Below are 19,798 nucleotides of genomic sequence, written 5' to 3'. Positions count from 1 at the left end.
GGGCCATCTTCCGGGTTGCAGAGTACTGCCTGCTCATCGTGTTCTCACTTGGTAGAGCAGAGGGGAAGCAAGCTATCTCCTGACTTTCAGGGCATTTATCCTATTCATGAGAGCTCCACCTTCATTCACCTACTTCTCGTCCTAATGACCTCCCAAAAGCCCCACCTCCTAGCACCACCACACTGGGAGGTAAAGTTTCAACATATGGATTTGGGAGGAATATTAACATTCAGTCCCTAACACCAGTCTCCTGTCTGTTTCTCTGACAACAAGCATGCTCCCATCTCTGGACCTTTGCATTGTCTCTCTTTTCTGGTCTAGAAGCATCATTTCTCAGATATGTCCCAGACCTGCTCCCTCATTTTCTTCAGGTTGCTACTAGTGAGACATCCTCTAACCAACCTACATACAAATATAACCAAGTTCTTCTTCCACACTGTCTGACTTACCCTCCTTTATTTTACCATAGTACTTTTCATGATTAGGCATATTATATACTTATATAGTTAATTATTTGTTGGTTGACCCCCTCGCCCCCACAACTAGAATATAATTCCATAATAGGATATATTTTGTCTAGAACATCACTTACACATATTTGTGGAATGAATAGGTGAACATGGGTCACATTTGCCATGAACTATATAGCTTGAAGTAGATATCATTATACTGTGACAAATTTAAGCTTAGATATTAAGTCTGAATCATGAAGGTCTCTCTTTTTTGTTTGTTTTTTTTTTGGATGAGCTAAATCAGCACTTCCCAAAGTTGATCCATAGATAACGTTTTAAAGGATGTAAAAAGGTGTTATGCAGGATATAGAACAAATGTGTGTGTGTGTGTGTGTGTGTGTGCTGGAGAGTGACCAATTGAATAGAAGCATGAAAAGTTTTTATGTGTGTGATTATATGTGAAATTTTAATAGATGATAGAGATTTTTTTTCCGTATCACATGATAAGACATTTGAACTTTTCTCAGAATGATCACACCTATTGAGAATAAGTTAGTTTTAACTCAGTGTATAATTTTAATCATATGTTGTTATAATAATGAGATATGGTAAAAAATAATTGGAAGTTTAACTTTATTCCTGTCAAGAAATGTTATTTCTTTGTATGGAAAGTTGAAAAGAAGAGGTTGATATATGAGCGTACATTTGTGAGTGACTCCAGAATGATTATCATCATAAAGGTATATGAAATTAATATTGCATGTAGAATTTGGTATTTGTTGGTGTCTGGAGTCTTCTTAGGATTTCTTTTGGCTTTTTGCTTCGCCATTGGGAAATTATCAGGAGTATTTCTGAAGCGTGATCTTTAGAAATAGTGCCAAACTGCTCTCATCCTGCCTAAAAGCAAAAAATATATATATCTTCCTAGAAGGTAGGAGGCGCAGCTTAGATCCCTGGGTCAGAGAGGTCCTCCTTGGAGGAGGAAATGGCAACTCACTCCAGTATTCTTACCTGGGAAATCCCATGGACAAAGGAGCCTGGAGGGCTACAGTCCATAGGGTTGCAAAGAGTTGGACATGACTGAGTGACTGAGCCTGCACGCGCATCTTTGGGAGATAACTAGATTGTATGCTGAGATTTAAAAAAATACTATAAATACCATTACTTTACCTGGATCAATAGTTGCTTTTACTTTTTCACTAGTTCTTTTCATTCTGGGACTTTTAATTACCACAAACCAAGCAAAAACTCGTGGACTAAAGTAAAACTACTCCATTAGAAAGTTAATCATAATAGTTTTTCAGCATCTATTAGTGATTTTTGTTCAAACTCAATAGTGAATTTAATAATCCCTTTGTTCTCAGTGAATGAGACTTCATTTAAGCAACAAACATCACAGCCTTTTAGCACATACATGATCCTCATAGACTATGGCATGTTCCTTAATTATAGGTGAATATCAGTCCACAAAGAACCCATAATTCAAAGGATTTACACACAGTTCTAGTAGGAGCACTTGAACTTTAATATTAATACATCAAATAAGAGATAATAAATAAGTAATTTTGCCTTATTTACCTTTAGTCCTAAAATCCCTGAAATTTAGATGATAATAAAGTTCCACAGTACTTTTAATTTCTCTGCTTCTTCAGAAGACTTTGTTTTTGTGGCCTCATTTTATTTTTGTTATTATTTTCTGAGTTGTTTAAAATAATTGTTGATTTTGCCTTAATGCTGATCATTTATCTCTACTTTACTCTCCATCCAGTGAGGTTTCCTTCAGTTAATTTTGATCTGTCAGAATATCAGTGACCAGGCTTGAGGAAAAAAATATGTGCATCTATAATGTTACGGTTTGTGTGTGTGTGGGGGTGGGGGTGGGGGCGGTGGCATTTCAGTATTTAGCTAGGGAAGCATGCTTGAAATCCAGAGGTCTGTTTCTCATAAAAGGTTGTCTTTTGCATTTCTCCCATGATTGTATCATCAAAAGGCTTGTGATTTCATCAAAACCAAAACCCAAACATAGATACATATGCCCTTAAACACGTATTTGTCATAAATTCTTCAATGCAATATATTCATTTTCCCTCCAAAAACTATACTTTGGAAAGAGGATGTGGCCTTATATTTTAGTTCTCATGAAGGATGTTGATATTCTTCAACTACTTTATTTTAGTTTGAACAACAAAGTAATAAAAACACTCCTTGGAAAAGTTACATTAGCTTGAAAAAACTTAATACCCATTTAGGATGCTTATTGGGGTCACTTGAAATTGATGAAAAATGTTACAGCTGAATTTAAAGGTTTAGAGATAATTTTTGGGAAGATGACTGCACAATTGTTAAGTATTAGATATCATTGTAAACAAACCTTCTAGAAATTGCATTACAAAGCAATACACTATGGGGTCACTTTGTGGAGATCACAAATAGCTAGTGGGTAGTTGTGGTTGGCATACTATTTCCAGTGACATCATCGTGCATGAACTCAAAAAAAATGCTAGATCTTAAGTAACTTTGAAATTGATGTGCTTCTGAAAATTGTTAGATAACTTAAAAAGTGGCTCCATGGATGGTAAAGACCGTGATTTCAAGATGCATATAGAATAATCTTGTTTCATGAAATTTGAGTGTACAAAGCAATGTTTCTAAATGAGCATAATAAGAAAGTGTTATTTAAAATGTTTATATAATGAAATAAATTATATAATATGAAGTCATTTCCTTTCATCGTCTGTGTTATGGAAATGGCTTTACATCTCATTTTGGATAGTCTTATGTGGAAAATGGGCAACTGGCTTTTATGCTAGTTGTCATATTTGGGCACATACGTACAATATTGCATGTGTGTGTAATGTAGATGAGCGTGGACATAGAAAAAAGTCAGGAAGCATGCACATTGTCCTGCTCTCAGTGTTAGCTTCTCGGGTGGAGTGGGGCTGAGGGTCTTGCTCTCCAACACACATCAAGCACATCCCCACTTCAGTGCTGTTGAACTTGCTGTTCCCTCTGCCTGGCACGCGGCTCCCCACGTAGACACATGCTTAGTCCCTGCGTTTACTCTAATGTCATCTTCTCGGTTCTTCCCCGGTCAGTATCAAAAACTGCACCTTCTGCTCTGCCTCCCTGTACCCCTTTCTGTTTGATTTTTACTCTAAGCACTTACTATTACCTATCATACTGTTTGACTTGGTTATGTTTCTAGTTGCCTCTCCTAAAATGGAATCTCCATCAGGTGGGGATGGTTTTGTGTCAGAATTTTGTTTGTTTTGTGTGTGTAGAGATTTATCTCGTTGACTGTTGTATCGCTGGCATCAAGAATAGTGTTTGCACAAAGCAGATACTCAACAAATATTTGAATGAGTAAGTTATAGAGCATGAGCATTTTAATGACTGATGATATTGTCAGGTTCGTTTTTAAAGGACATACCAGCTTAAATTTCATAGTGTTTGTGTGACTATAGATATACCAATATAATACCTCAGACTATTTAATTTACTAGGTGAGATTATTTTAATTTTTTGATAATAAATGAAGTTGAATATTTTAAAAATATTTTTACATTTAGTGCTTTTTTTATTTTTAACTGTGTAATACGTTTGTTAAAAGTTGGGAAATACTGAAACCATGCTCATTATTCATTCAGGACATAATTGCTGACTGGTTTCTGTGTAATGGGTCTATCAGTTCAATTCAGTCGCTCAGTCGTGTCCGACTCTTTGCTACCCCATGAACTGCAGCATGCCAGGCCTCCCTGTCCATCGCCAACTGCTGGAGTCTACCCAAACCCATGTCCATTGAGTTGGTGATGCCATCCAACCATCTCATCCTCTGTTGTCCCCTTCGCCTCCTGCCCTCAATCTTTCCCAGCATCAGGGTCTTTTCAAATGAGTCAGTTCTTCGCATCAGGTGGCCAAAGTATTGGAGTTTCAGCTTCAACATCAGTTCCTCCAATGAACACCCAGGACTGATTTCCTTTAGGATGGACTGGTTGGATCTCCTTGCAGTCCAAGGGACTCTATAGACATGCTCTGTTCTCTCCTCCAGAGATTATAGTCTGCTAAGGAAATACCCATGCTGGACAAATGCAGAAGAAAATTTAAAAATTATATATAATGCTCATGTAGGGCTAATCCTTGTTGAGGATTTAGATTTTATCTTTTCAATCTGTGTCCTACATGGGTCCATGAACACTGAAATAAATTATAGCTTTTTTCACATAGAATATCTTGACTTTTTCTTTGCCATTAAATGTCTTTCTTAACTTTTGATATTTAATGGTTGTGTGACATTCCATTTTATGGAATTTCCACAATTAGGTTGCTTGTAATTTTCATCGTTATAAATAACATGCCATTGATACATCATGTGCGTCTTTTCTCTACATCTCTGTTATTGCCTTATGTATTAGTTTCCTGTTGCTGCTGTAACAGTTGACCATAAACTTAATGGCTTAAAGCAACACAAATATATTCTCTTACAGCTCTGGAGGTCAGATGTCTTAACATCAAGGTGTTGCCAGGGCTGGTTCCTTCTGGAGGCCCTAGGAGAGAATCTCCTTTCTGGCCTTTTCCAGTGTTTGTAGGTCACCTGCATTTGGCTCATGACCCATTCCTCCATCTTCAGAGCCAGAAGTGTAGCATCTTCACATCTTTCTCCCTGTCCTCTGCTTCCCTCATCACATCTTCTTCTCTGGCTCTAACCATCTTTCATCCTTCTTGTGATTATACTGGGTCTATCATTATAACCCAGGATAATCTTCTTTTGATCCTTGGTCATATCTGCAAAGTCTCCATTGCTATGTAAGGTAACATTTCACAAGCTTCAGAGATTAGGATGTGGACATCTTTGAGGGGTCTTTATTCTATCTGCCATACCTTAGGGTATGTGCCCAAGTATAAAATTGGTAAGTTCAAAGCAGTGTTTAGACTTTAGATACATACTGCCAAACTCCTAAAACATTGAATCCTTAATTGATGTTCACGTCTGCAGTGAGAATTCCTATCACACCTATATATACATATATATATATACATATATAACATTTGATATTCTTATTTTTAAAAGTCTTTGTACTTTTGATAATAATAATAGCAAACATTTATTGACTGACCACTGTATGGTGAGCACAGATGTAAGAATCTTCTAGGTATTAAGTAATTTAATCCTCAGGCAACTATGATGTAGGTACCTTATTGTCTCTGTTTTACAGGTAAAGACACTGAGGTCACAAATTTGTTTAAGTCACATAGTTGGAAATAGTGAAGCTAAAATTCAAACGCAGGCAACGAGCTAACTAGGGATCATATTCTAAATCTTTTCTTGGACTATGTGAACAGACACACACATATGTATGCACATACATACATTTTGAATAAAAGATTTCTTAGGGTATGCCTGTGGCAGCCTTGATTATAAAAAATAATGATAGCTAATATTTGTTGAGTACTATGTGGCTTAGTGAAAAAGGTTTGCATACAGTCAGGAGGAGTATGGAGGAGGAAAATGAGCAATGAAGTTAATTGAAATGCATTTTCCTCTGAGGTCTTAGGACTAGTCTGTGCTTTCTGATCTAGTGCTGAGTTGTAAAACTTCAGTCCAGTTCAGTCACTCAGTCATGTCTGACTCTTTGCAACCCCATGAACTGCAGCACGCCAGGCTTCCCTGTCCATTACCGACTCCCGGAGCCTACTCAAACTCAGGTCCATCATGTTGGTGATGTCATCCAACCAGCTCATCCTCTGTCGTCCCCTTCTCCTCCCTCCTTCAATCTTTCCCAGCATCAGGATCTTTTCCAATGAGTCTGTTCTTCACAGCAGGTGGCCAAAGTATTGAAACTTCAGCCTCAGAATCATCTTTCTAGTGAATATTCAGGACTGATTTCCCCCACAATTGACTGGTTGGATCTTCTTGCAGCCCAAGGGACTCTCAAGAGTCTTCTCCAACACGACAGTTCAAAAGCATTAATTCTTTGACGCTCAGCGTTCTTGAGAGTCCAACTCTCACATCCATACATGACTACTGGAAAAACCATAGCTTGGACTAGATGGATCTTTGTTGGCAAAGTAATGTCTCTGCTTTTTAATATGCTGTCTAAGTTGGTCATAGCTTTTCTTCCAAGGAGCAAGCATCTTAATTTCATGGCTGCAGTCACCATCCACAGTTATTTTGGAGCCCCCCAAAATAAAGTCTATTACTATTTCCATTGTTTCCCATCTATTTGCCATGACCTGATGGGACCAGTTGCCATGATCTTCATTTTCTGAATGTTGAGTTTTAAGCCAAATTTTTCACTCTCCTCCTTCACTTTCATTAAGAGGCTCTTTAGTTCTTCGCTTTCTGCCATAAAGCAAAGAAGGACTCAGGATGGCAGGAGAGGAGTTTTAATCTTGGGGATCTTTATGATTGATAACATAGTTACACTTTTACAACAAGCCTTTGTCTTTTCATTCACAACTAACTAGATACAGGGTACTGATGCTTATGTTATCTGTAATTTCTTCATTTACTTGGTCAGAATGAATATGTCAGAAATTGTCATCTTTTAAATTATGAGAAGGCATCACCAAAAACATGAACAATTCATAGATGTTCAGTCACTCACAGCAAATTTATGTAAAATAGTCTTTGTTGTTTAAATCTGTAATAGGCTGCGTTACATGTGTTTATTTAAATAAAATGTGTTTTTAAACATGGTTGTGGCTTTAAAGAGTTTAAGGTGAAGGTCTTAGATGTCATGGGGAAAAAGGAGAAGACAGATTTCTATCCCTTGAATTCTGTTAAGTATTTAAATAGGTGGGCTTCCCAGGTGGCTCAGTGGTAAAGAATCTGCCTGCCAATGCAGGAGACTCAGGTTCTATCTCTGGGTGAGGAAGATTCCCTGGAGAAGGAAATGGCAACCCACTCTAGTATTCTTGCCTGGGAAGTCTCTTGGACCGAGGAGCATGGCGTGCTACAGTCCCTGGGCTCGCAGAATCAGACACAACTTAGCGACTAAAGAACAACAACAATATTTAAATAGCTTTCGACTCATTATATTTGGTGCCATATGTTGATCTTTTAAAAACTATCTCAGTCAGTTTAATTCTTGTTATTTTTTATTCTTTTGACTATTGTGTTGGTGGGATAAAATAATGCATTGAGTTACAACTGTTTGCTGGTGTGTGTGTGTGGGGGGGGGGGGCCTGTGTGTGTTTTGAGAATGTAGCTAGTGTATAAGAATATATTCTTGTCTGTTCTTGAAATTTACTTTTCTTTTGGTTTTTCAGGGTTATAACCAAGAGAGATATTGAATTCTTTTTTTCAAGACAAAAAGTTTTTTGTTTGCTTTTTACTGATGATAAATAAGTGTTAGTCACTCAGTCATGCCTGACTCTTTGCGACCCCATGGACTGCAGCCCACCAGGCTCCTCTGTCCATGAGATTTTCCAGGCAAGGATACTGGAATGGGTTGCCATTTCCTTTTCAGGTGATCTTCCCAACCCAGGGATCGAACCCAGATCTCTTGCACTACAGGCAGATTCTTTACTGACTGAGCTACAAGGGAAGCCCATTATAAAATATAAAATATTTTACTGATTATAAAATACTGCATTATTATTGTAAAATAAAATCCCACAAATAATCCAAGAAAGTTTAAAGGAAGCAGTAAGAATCAGCCCAGAATCACACATCTGCCATCAAGATATAGCTCCATTGACAGTTGGCTATTTTTTTTTTTTGCTTAATGTGTACACATACACTTTATATTTACCTCAGTGTGATCATCCCCGTGCCTCATATGTTGTTGCACATGGCATTGTTTCATTCCTTTTTATGGCTAGGTAACAGTCCATTGTGTGTATGCACCTCATCTTCATCCATCATCTGTCAGCGGCCTTTAGGTTGTTGCCATGTCTTGGCTGTTGTGAATAGTGCTGCTATGAACATAGGGGTGCATGGATCTTTTTAAATTATAGTTTTGTGTGGATATATGCCCAGGAGTGGGATTGCTGTATCTTATGGCAACTTCTTATTTTTAGCTTTGAGGAACCTCTGTACTGTTTTTCAATAGTGAATGTACCAGCTTACATTCCCACCAACAGTGTAGGCTGCTTCCTTTTTCGCTACACCCTCTCCAGCATTTGTTATTTGTAGACTTCTTAGTGATGGCCATTCTGACCAGTGTGAAGTTGTTAACTCCTTGTAGTTTTGATTAGTATTTCTCTAATAATCAGTGACGTTGAGCATCTTTTCTTGTGCTTGTTGGCCATCTTTATGTCTCCTTCGTGGCAAATAGATGGGGGGAAAAGTGGAAACAATGGCAGATTTTATTTTCTTGGGCTCCAGAATCACTGTGGGTGGTGACTGCATCCATGAAATTAAAAGGGGCTTGCTCCTTAGAAGAAAAGCTATGAAAACCTAGACAGCATATGAAAAAACAGAGATCATCTTGCAAACAAAGGTCAGTATAGTCAATGGTTTTTTCAATAGTTATGTATGGTTGTGAGAGTTGGACCATAAAGAAGGCTGAGCACCAAAAAATTGATGCTTTCAAATTGTGGTGCTGGAGAAGACTCTTACGAGTCCCTTGGACAGCAAGCAGATCAAACCAGTCAATCCTAAAGGAAATCAACCCTGAATATTCATTAGAAGGACTGATCCTGAAGCTCCAGTACTTTGGCCACCTGATTAGAAGTGACTCATTGGAAAAGACTCTGATGCTTGGAAAGCACCCCACAAAAATGGGGTGATGGAAGATGACATGGTTGGATGGCATCTCTGACTCAATGGACATGAATTTGAGAAAACTCCAGGAGATAATGAAGGACATGGAAGTCTGGTGTGCTGCAGTCCGTGGGGTTTCAAAGAGTCAGACGTGATTTAGTGACTGAACAACATCAACAGTGTCTTCTTTGGAGAAATATCTATTTAGTTCTGCCTATTTTTCAGTTGGGTGTTTTGATTTTTGTTGTTGTTGAGTTGTATGAGCTGATTGTATATTTTGGAAATTAAGCCCTTGTTGGTTGCAGATATTTTCTCCCACTCCATAGGTTGTCTTACATTCGTTTTGCTTATGGTTTCCTTCGCTGTGCAAAAGCTTATAAGTTTGATTAGGTCCTGTTTATTTATTTTTGCTTTTATTCTTGTTGCTTTGAGAGACTGACCTAAAAAAATTGGTATGATTTATGTCAGAGAATGTTTTGCTTATGTTTTCTTTTAGGAGTTTTATAGTGTCATGCTTTATGTTTAAGTCTTTAAGCCATTTTGAATTTATTTTTGCGTATGGTGTGAGGATGTTCTAACTTTATTGATTTACATGTGGCCATCGAACTTTCCCAGCACCATTTGCTGACCTTTCCCTGTTCTATATTCTATATTCTTGACTCCTTTGTCAAAGGTTGATTGACATAGGTGTGTGGGTTTATGTCTGGGCTTTTACTTTGTTCCATTATCCATCTATCTGTTTTTATGCCAGTACCATTTTGATTACTGTAGCTTTGTAGTATCATCCAACGTCTAGGAGGGTTTTGCCACCTGCTTTGTTCTTTTTCCTCAGGATTGCTTTGGCAATTCTGGGTCTTCTATGGTTCCATATACATTTTAGGATTATTTTTTCCAGTTATGTGAAAAATGTCATGGGTAATAGATTGCTTTGGGTAGGATGGCCATTTTCATGATGCTAATTCTTCCAACCCAAGAGAATGGAGTATCTTTCCATTTCTTTGAATCCTCTTCTTTTTTGTTCATTATAGTTCTCAGCATATAAGTTTTTAACCAGGTTTATTCCTATGTTTATTTAATTTTTTGGTATGATTTTTAAAGGAATTTTTTTTGCATTCCTTTTTTGATATTTCATTGTTAGTGTAAAGAAATGCAACCTATTGTGATATTTGAAGTGCAAAAATCTTTAAAAAGAAGTAGGAAATATACTTTGGTGATCATTTTAAATTCAGAATCCTTGCATGTCTGGTTTTGCTAAATACTTTTTAGTTTTAGTTAAGCTTGACTTTGAATGAAAAGAAATAGACGTTTGATGTACTCAATTGATCTTCCATTTCACAACTAGATGTCAGTGTTAACATACCTGATTACATTTCAGGTTAATTATAATGAGGTAATTCAAGAATTACTCACCTATATGAGATATAGTTCAGAAAAAAATGATAAGGAAAAGAAGAAAAGCAATTTTCCTTATTTCAAAGGAGGCCAGTTAATTTTATATTTACATTCTAAAATGTTTTTCCCCCCACATTAGCTATGTATGAACAATTAAACTTTTTGTTTTATTTGGTTAGGAAAGGCGGGTAGAGTGTGTACTTATACCTTTTACTGCCAACAACCAGAGGTTCTTCCCTCCAGCTTTTCCAGAAAGTATGATCAGAAGAGGGAGGAAAATAATCACTATTCAAACGTGGTGTGTATGTGTGTTTCTTGCCCACTTACTAAGAAACATATTTAAGAGCAGGAATTATGCATGTAATTCCAGTGACATGTGTAACATTTCACTTCAAAGTCTCATAACTAAATCTGCCTTTTTTTTAACTTTAAGACTCATGTAAATGGGAATATGATACCCCTTATCCTTTCCCTGTAGATCTAATCTGACAATTTTTAAAAAATTTATGCTATGTTCATCTAATTATACAGTGTCTCACCCTTTTTTAAATCTATGCTTCCTGTTAATATTAACAAATATGCAATCCATAATAAACTAGAAATATCATGAATAAAATCCAGGTAAAGCAATAGATCAAAATACTGAAAACACATCCTTCCTTTCTACTTTCCCAAAAGATCCTGTGGATCTCTTTTTCCCCAACTCTCTCCCCTCTGAGAATTACTACTCTTGGACCACTTAAAGTGATGGGGCTCCCTTAGGAAAAATCTACTGCATTATATTTGTTTGGATTTTTAAAACATTTTCAAAATCTGTGTATGCAGCTTAACAAAGATTTTTGAAGGCTATAGATTTAAAGTATGCAGTAAGAAATACCAAGACAACTTGTCTTTGGAGCTCAGTTTAAGGTTTTGGTAGAATTGAAAGGCTTGGTTTTTAAGAGTATTATTTAAATAGTTTAACTTTTTCCTTAACACACTCATGCTGCTACTGTTGCTGCTAAGTCGCTTCAGTCGTGTCCGACTCTGTGCAACCCCATAGACAGCAGCCCACCAGGCTCCCCCATCCCTGGGATTCTCCAGGCAAGAACACTGGAGTGGGTTGCCATTTCCTTCTCCAGTGCACAAAGTGAAGAGCGAAAGTGAAGTCTCTCAGTTGTGTCTGACTCTTAGTGACCCCATGGACTGCAGCCCACCAGCCTCCTCCATCCATGGGATTTTCCAGGCAAGAGTACTGGAGTGGGGTGCCATTGCCTTCTCTGTAACACACTCATACCTCAAAACAATTCTGTTTTGAAAAGGTAGGGTGAATTAGTGTCAGGAAGATCTTAGTACGTTTATTTTTCATCATGGAAATAACTTTCTAGGTCATGTGGTAGATCCTAATTTTATTACAGTCTAAAATATGTGCACACAGTGCATTTGTTTATTGACTTTAAAAATCTATTGTTTTCTGAGAAAGAATTTTTGGTTCATCAGTTTTTGTATCACCACATAAAACACGCATTTGGCAGTTGTTTTTTGTCAGTTTTTATGTCTTCCGGGCACATAATACAAGAACATAAAATTAATTATTGATTGTGGTACAGATTTGGCACATCACTGTGGGTTTTCAATCAGCCTGTAAAAAGAGAAAAATCACGTCAACTAACTCCAGGCAGTCCCAGCTTGCTGTATATATAATAGAAATGCAAGCAGGCGGCATCATGCTAATTACAACACTTCCTGTTTAGTAACACAGAGGAATAGTTCAATGAAATTTACTTAATTCCAAGCTCTCTTACAATGATTAGTAGTTGCTTAGTTCTTAACCTTGATTATAAGGTTTGTGATTTTGCAAATTGATTCTTACATACTAATTTTTGTTATTTGTTTAAAAGCCTTCTTCATTTATGTTTCAAGATCTCTCTGATACCTTTGGCAGAGATATAATTTAGAACTTAAATTTACTTTATACAAAGGCAGATAAACTAATTATTGGATTTAAACTCAATCAGAGGCAGCTTCCTATGATATTACTAACTGGACCGTGAAGCTTCCAGTGACCTATATACAAGGCAGCAGAGTACCTAGAGAGAGTTGGTCCTAGCCCAGGTTCCTGAGTCTGGTAGTAGATGTGTAGTAAATACTTCCTTGGATGCGTTTGTCCCCTTATTTCTCTCTGGCATCATCTTTCCTAGGCCTCAGGGTAGTGTTGTGATTGTTTCTGAGTGTCTGTTTGCTTCCTCTTGGCCCCATCTTCTGTGATCTGGTTTTTATTTCCAGGTCTTTATTACATGCGGCCTAGCTCCTCACATCCTAATGTTTTTCTCTTTCATTTTTTGATATTTGGGCTGCCAAATTTAACTATTAAAAGAAATGGTTATTAAAGAAATAGTTATTTGGAGCTACTATTTAACTTTGTAATACTTTGATGATTTTCCTAAGATCTCTCAAATATTTTTATTTCAAGAATTCTTCACATTTTCTACTGATTTGGGGCAGGGTTTACACATAATTGGGTTTGTATGTGTTTTGAGAAAGAAGTGCAAAGAGGGTGGTAATTGCAAAATACAACAGCAGTTACAAATTTTGACTGCCATTTTAAGACTATACCAAAATTCTCTGAATCTGAAAGCATTATGAAAACGCCTTTCTTCAGCAGCAATGAAGGAAGACATACCCTTGCAGTTATTTCTTTTGCTCTTCTTATGTTCTCTCCTGATCTGTCAACATTTTTAATTTTTGGTCTGTGAAATTTTTATATTGGACACAAATTAATTTTTCATTCCATTAAAAAACTTAGCTAAGCCTTCAAGGAGTGAATTCTGTTATATGTGAGTTACATGCTAATAAAGCTATTAAAAAAAAATTTTACCTGAAACTTCCCAAAACTTACCAAAAAACATTTCCAGTGGTAGTGGGAAGCAGAATTGTATTAATGTTAGAAGATGAGGAACAAATTGTAGTTAATTTCTAAATTTCCAAGCCATATGGCTTTTAAGAATATCTTTCACTTTTATGTGTTTGGTTTAATTTAGGAAAACTTTCCATTTGACTCATAAATGTATACCTTAAAGGAGGAAGGAAAGCAAATATGAGAGATAATGATTAAAACATTGGTCTTACTTTTAGCACCAGAATGTTGTTGAGAGAGATGAACCAGAGGTACACATAAATATTCCACTTCCCACCTAGTTCTTCCTGGCTTTGTTGTCGACTGACAACCTGAGATCTGACTAGATAATTGAGGAAGTGAGGAAATGTACTACAAAATTCTGTTATTTTAGCTCTTTTCTATAATGAACAAATTGATGTTAAGGACTTGACATTCTAAGATATTCCATTTATCATTACAGAAAGCTGTGTACCTGCACAAGTGGTGGCCGCTGTTGATGTAAACACTGTTGCTAACGAAGTATACAAGTATAATTTTCCTCACACACGGTTACTGGCCAAGACAATTGAAGTGAGTAACAGTTATTATTGTTTTAATAAGTATATAGCAAGTAAAAATGTGATTGAGGAATACTGCAAGATACTGATTTCTGGTGTCTTCATTTGCAGATAAGTCATATATAAATGAAAAGGTTTAGGAGAAGGGAATTAAATTTATATTTTTTAATTCTGTCAGAAGGTAGCATGTTATTTTTTTTTCTTTTTTCCTTTTTAAAAATTTCTAACTTTAGAGAGATACAATCAGTAATTTGGTCTTGAAAGAATTGAAATGTAAGCATATACTCTACTTCTAAATGTTTAGTTTTATAATGATATTAAACTTGGCTTAATTCTTAATTTTTAAGCAGTACTCAGGTACAATATATACATAGCAGGAGTGGAAAAAGAGAAGATAAAAAAAAATCATTGGTTATATTATTGGGTTGACCAAAAAAGTTCATTCAGGTTTTTCTGTAAAGGTGTAGGCAAAAACCGGAGTGAACTTTTTGGCCAACCCAATACTTACTGAATGCTCAGTTCAGTTCAGTCACTCAGTCGTGTCCGACTCTGCGATCCCGTGAACCGCAGCACACCAGGCGTCCCTGCCCATCACCTACTCCCGGATTCCACTCAAACTCATGCCTGTCGAGTCGGCGATGCCATCCACCATCTCATCCTCCGTCGTCCCCTCCTCCTCCTGCCCCCAATCCCTCCCAGCATCAGGGTCTTTTCCAATGAGTCAACTCTTCACATGAGGTGGCCAAAGTATTGGAGTTTCAGCTTCAGCATCAGTCCTTCCAATGAACACCCAGGACTGATCTCCTTCAGGATGGACTGGTTGGATCTCTTTGCAGTCCAAGGGACTCAAGAGTCTTCTCCAACACCACAATTCAAAAGCATCAATTTTTTGGCGCTCCACTTTCTTCACAGTCCAACTCTCACATCCATACATGACCACTGGAAAAACCATAGCCTTGACTAGATGGACCTTTGTCGGCAATGTAATGTCTCTGCTTTTTAATATGCTATCTAGGTTGGCCATAACTTTCCTTCCAAGGAGCAAGTGTCTTTTAATTTCATGGCTGCGATCACCATCTGCAGTGATTCCAGGGCCTAAAAAAGTAAAGTCTGACACTGTTTCCACTGAATGTTACCTTAAAAAAAATTTTTTTTTTAATTGAAGAATAATCACTTTACAATATTGTGTTGGTTTCTGCCATACACCAACATGAATCAGCAATAAGTATACATATTTCCCCTCCCTCTTAAATCTCCCTCCCACCTCTCACTCCATCCCACTCCTCTAGGTCGTCACAGAGCCCCAGTTTGAGTTCCCTGAGTCATACTGTAATTCCACATATGGTAGAGTGTATATGTTTCCATAATACTCTCTTCTTGTTGAAGCCTGTCGAAGGTAAAGATAGTTTTTTGCTTGTGATGAACTCAGCAGAAGTATTTAATGCGTTATTACTTTCAAAATACAGTGTAGTATGAAATTATGTTTTTGTTCCCAGTTTTATGTTGTGAAAATTTTTACACATATTTCTCGTGAAACTGTAGTTTATATGCAAGAAACTGCACTCTTTGTGTATAGTTTGAGTTTTGACCAGTGTCCATGGGGTCGCAAGAGTCAGACAAGACTGAGCACACACACATTCATACAACTGAGTCACCACAGTTGAGACTTTAGAACATCCATTACCCTAAAATGTTCCTAAGTGTCAGTCTCTGACCCCAGCCCTAGGCAACCACTGATCTGCTTTCAGTCATTACAAATTAAATATTCTATTTCTAGTATACCATAAATAAAATCATGAGTGTAGTTTTTTGTGTGACTTCTTTTGTTTAGTGTAATGTTTTTTGTGTTGTATCAATCAGTAGTTGCCTTTTCATAATTGTTCCGTGATATTCTGTATGTACAGGTATTTGTGGAAATTTCATATTGCAAAATGTGTATCCATTCACATGTTTGATGTTTAGATTGTTTCCAGTTTTTGACTGTTATAAAAAGGTTGCTGTGAAGATCCATGTAGAAGTTTTTGTATGGACTTTTTTTTTTTCTTGTGGGTAAATACCTAGGAGTAGAATTGCTGGAGTGTATGATAGACTTCTTTAATTTTATGAGAAAATGCCAACTGTTTTACCTTGTGTTCATACCATTTTTTAGTCACACAGTCAATGTTTAAGTCTTTAAGTTATTTTACATCTTTACCAAAAGTTGCTATTGTGAATCTTTTAAATTTTAGCCACTCTTGTGAGCATACAGTGATATTGTGATTTTAATTTGCATTTCCCTAGTGACTAATAATGTTGAGTACTTTTTCATGTGATTATTGGTCATTTCTATGTCTTCTTTGATGAAATTTCTTTTCTTCTTTTTTTTTTTTATTGTTTGGTATGTTTGTGCTTTTTCGTACTGTTCATGGGGTTCTCAAGGCAAGAATACTGAAGTGGTTTGCCATTCCCTTCTTCAGTAGACCTAAACTGTGGAAAATTCTGAAAGAGATGGGAATACCAGACCACCTGACCTGCCTCTTGAGAAACCTGTATGCAGGTCAGGAAGCAACAGTTATAACTGGACATGAAACAACAGACTGGTTCCAAATAGGAAAAGGAGTACGTCAAGGCTGTATATTGTCACCCTGCTTATTTAACTTATATGCAGAGTACATCATGAGAAACACTGGGCTGGAAGAAGCACAAGCGGGGATCAAGATTGCCGGGAGAAATATCAATAACCTCAGATATGCAGATGACACCACCCTTATGGCAGAAAGCAAAGAAGAACTAAAGAGCGTCTTGATGAAAGTGAAAGAGGAGAGTGAAAAAGTTGGCTTAAAGCTCAACATTCAGAAAACAAAGATCATGGCATCTGGTCCCATCACTTCATGGCAAATAGATGGGGAAACAGTGGAAATAGTGGCAGACTTTATTTTTGGGGGCTCCAAAATCACTGCAGGTGGTGACTGCAGCCATGAAATTAAAAGACGCTTGCTCCTTGGAAGAAAAGTTATAACCAACAGAGACATTACTTTGCCAACAAAGGTCTGTCTAGTCAAGGCTATGGCTTTTCCAGTAGTCATGTATGGATGTGAGAGTTGGACTATAAAGAAAGCTGAGCACCGAAGAATTGATGCTTTTGAACTGTGGTGTTGGAGAAGACTCTTGAGAGTCCCTTGGACTGCAAGGAGATCCAACCAGTCCATCCTAAAGGAGATTACTCCTGAGTGTTCATTGGAAGGACTGATGCTGAAGCTGAAACTCTAGTACTTTGGCCACCTGATGCAAAGAACTGACTCATTAGGAAAGTCCCTGATGCTGGGAAAGATTGAAGGTGGGAGGAGAAGGGGAGGACAGAGGATGAGATGGTTGGATGGCATCACTGACTCAAAGGACGTGAGTTTGCGTAAACTCTGGGAGTTGGTGATGGACAGGGAGGCCTGACGTGCTGCAGTCCATGGGGTTGCAGAGGGTTGGACACGACTGAGCAACTGAACTGAACTGAACTGATGTTTGGGCTATTATCATTTAGTGTTAAGAAGTGTTGACATTTTTCTGGTTTCACATTGTTTGTTAGAAATATGTGTAACAAATATTTTCTCCAGTTCTGTAATTTGTCTTTCCTTAACTGTGTTCACGAAGTGCAGAAGTTACTTATCTTTTTTTTTTCTTTTCTGGGACACTTTTTCTGTCCTGAGAAGTCTTGTTTACTGCATTTTTTTCCTGTTAGTTTTATAGTTTTGGCTTTTACATTTAGGTTTATGACCTGTTTAAATGGTTACGTTTTGTGTGTGGTCTCAGGTGGGGGTAATTTATTTTTTTTTAAAGTGCATACAAAATTATCCTAACACTATTTTCTGTAAAGACTATCCTTTCCACAAATTCTTTGACATCTTTGTTAAAAAGTAGATCATATGTGTGTGAGTAAATTTCTGAATTCTCTCTTCAGTAGTATCTATGTTTTTATCCTTATATCAATAACACACTATTGGTTTTTGTAGATTTATCATATATATTAAATTCAGGCAGTGTAAGTTCTCAAAATTCTGAATTTATTTTTTAAGATTATTTTGGCTACTCTCTAATTTACATTTCTGTATAAATTTCAGAATCAGCTTGCCAATTTCTACCTAAAAAAGATATTTTGATTGGAATTTCACTGAGTGGTTTTGGAAGAACTGATCTCTTCATAAAATAATCATCTAGTTTATGAATATGGTATCTCTCTTCACGTATTTAGGTCTTTATTAATTTGTATCAGCTATATTTTATAATATTTAGTTAATATTTTGTAATATGTATTTATTAACCTAGTATCCTGTAACTTTGCTATATTGCTGATAACTAATATTGATTTTTTAGGATTTTTAACATGTACAATTCTATTGTCTGAGGAAAAAAAGAGTTATACTTTTCCCTTCCAACCAGTATAACTTTTTCCTTGCCTTATTGCATTGTCTAGGACCTTCTTTACAATGTTGAATAAAAAGTGTGACATTGGACATTCTTGCCTTCTGCCAGATATTAGGGGAGAATTATTTAGTCATTTATCATTTAACATCTTAGATGTTAGCTGTGTATTTGTCATGTATTACATGCTTAGAGGAACATGGGTATTTAGAAGCAGGTGAAATGGGAAGATGACTGGCAAAGAGGTTGGAGGATAAATAGGTCTTGGAATTTTAAGAGTCAAGGAAGGAGAGAAGGAGAGAATTTCAAAAACAAGAGAAGAATTGGTCAGAGGGATGGCAGTAGCTGTAGAAACTGGATTAAAAAAAAATTATTTAAATGCTTCTGTGAGAGTAACCAGGAGATACAGGTTTGATCCCTGGGTCGGGATGATCCCCTGGAGGAGGAAATGGCCACCCACTCCAGTATTCTTGCCTGGGAAATCCCATGGACGGAGGAGCCTATCGGGCTATAGTCCATGGGGTCACAGAGTCGGACGTGACTGAAGCGACTGAGTATGAGCATGCCTTTTATTAAGTTGAGGAAATTTCCTTTTATTTCATTTTCTAAGAATTTGTTGAATGAATACGTTTTGAATTTTGTCAAAAACTTTTTTTTCATCATTTAACATGATTATATAATTTGCCCTTTTATTCTGTTAATATGGTGATCTTATCAACTCCTTTTTTGAATGTTAAGTCAATATTGCATTCCTGGGGTAAATCCTGCTTTTTTATGATATAGAATCAGTTTTATGTTATTCTGCATCCCAGTTGCTAATATTTTATTAAGTATTCTTACATTTATCTTTGTAGGTGACTTTTGTACTTTCCTCATAAAATATTTATGTAGTTTTGATATTTAGGGCAGTATCAATACTAGCCTTATATTGGGCTGAAAGTTTGTTTGGGTTTTCTGTAAGATGTTATGGAAAAACTCTAATGAACTTTTTGGCCAATCCAGTTGGCTTCACAAACTCTTAGTTTTTCTAAGAGTCTGTGAAGAACAAGTATTAGATCTTCTATAAATAATAGAATTTCATCAGTGGAGCCATCTGGACCTGGAGTTTTCTTTGTGGGAAGGTTTTTAATTATGAGTAAAGTGTCTGCCTACAATGTGGGAGACCTGGGTTTGATCCCTGGGTCAGGAAGAGCCTCTGGAGAAGGAAATGGCAATCCACTCCAGTGCTCTTGCCTTTTAATTAGGAGTTTGTCTGTCTGTTATAAGACTATTGAGGCTTTTTATTTATTTTTCATTCAGTTTTGGAAATTTGTGTCTTTGAAGAAATTTATCTTTTACTCTAATTTGTCAATAATATTGGTATAACGTTATTCATCATATTTCCTTATATCCATTGTTATCATTCCTGATGTTAGTAATT

At 36.7% G+C, this 19,798-nt stretch overlaps 1 protein-coding gene across 8 annotated transcripts in view; it reads left to right on the top strand.

The window, feature by feature from the left end:
- Positions 1 to 19,798, top strand: part of TRDMT1 (tRNA aspartic acid methyltransferase 1) — a 64,592-nt gene that overhangs the window by 16,435 nt on the left and 28,359 nt on the right. For 6 of the 8 annotated variants that reach the window (XM_061126301.1, XM_061126303.1, XM_061126300.1 and 3 more), the window contains one exon: positions 13,890 to 13,999. Coding sequence is in view for 2 of the 8 variants with exons in the window: in XM_061126297.1 (XP_060982280.1) it covers positions 13,890 to 13,999 (110 nt within the window). In the remaining 6 variants the exon portion in view is untranslated. Of the gene's footprint in view, positions 1 to 2; positions 190 to 13,889; positions 14,000 to 16,404; positions 18,956 to 19,798 lie in introns of those variants that run through there. The other 2 variants (XM_061126298.1, XM_061126302.1) reach the window with 2 other exon arrangements.

Source organism: Dama dama, chromosome 23 (assembly GCF_033118175.1).
Source record: "Dama dama isolate Ldn47 chromosome 23, ASM3311817v1, whole genome shotgun sequence".
Lineage (NCBI taxonomy): Eukaryota > Metazoa > Chordata > Mammalia > Artiodactyla > Cervidae > Dama > Dama dama.
This window is presented reverse-complemented; position numbering and strand designations above follow the sequence as displayed.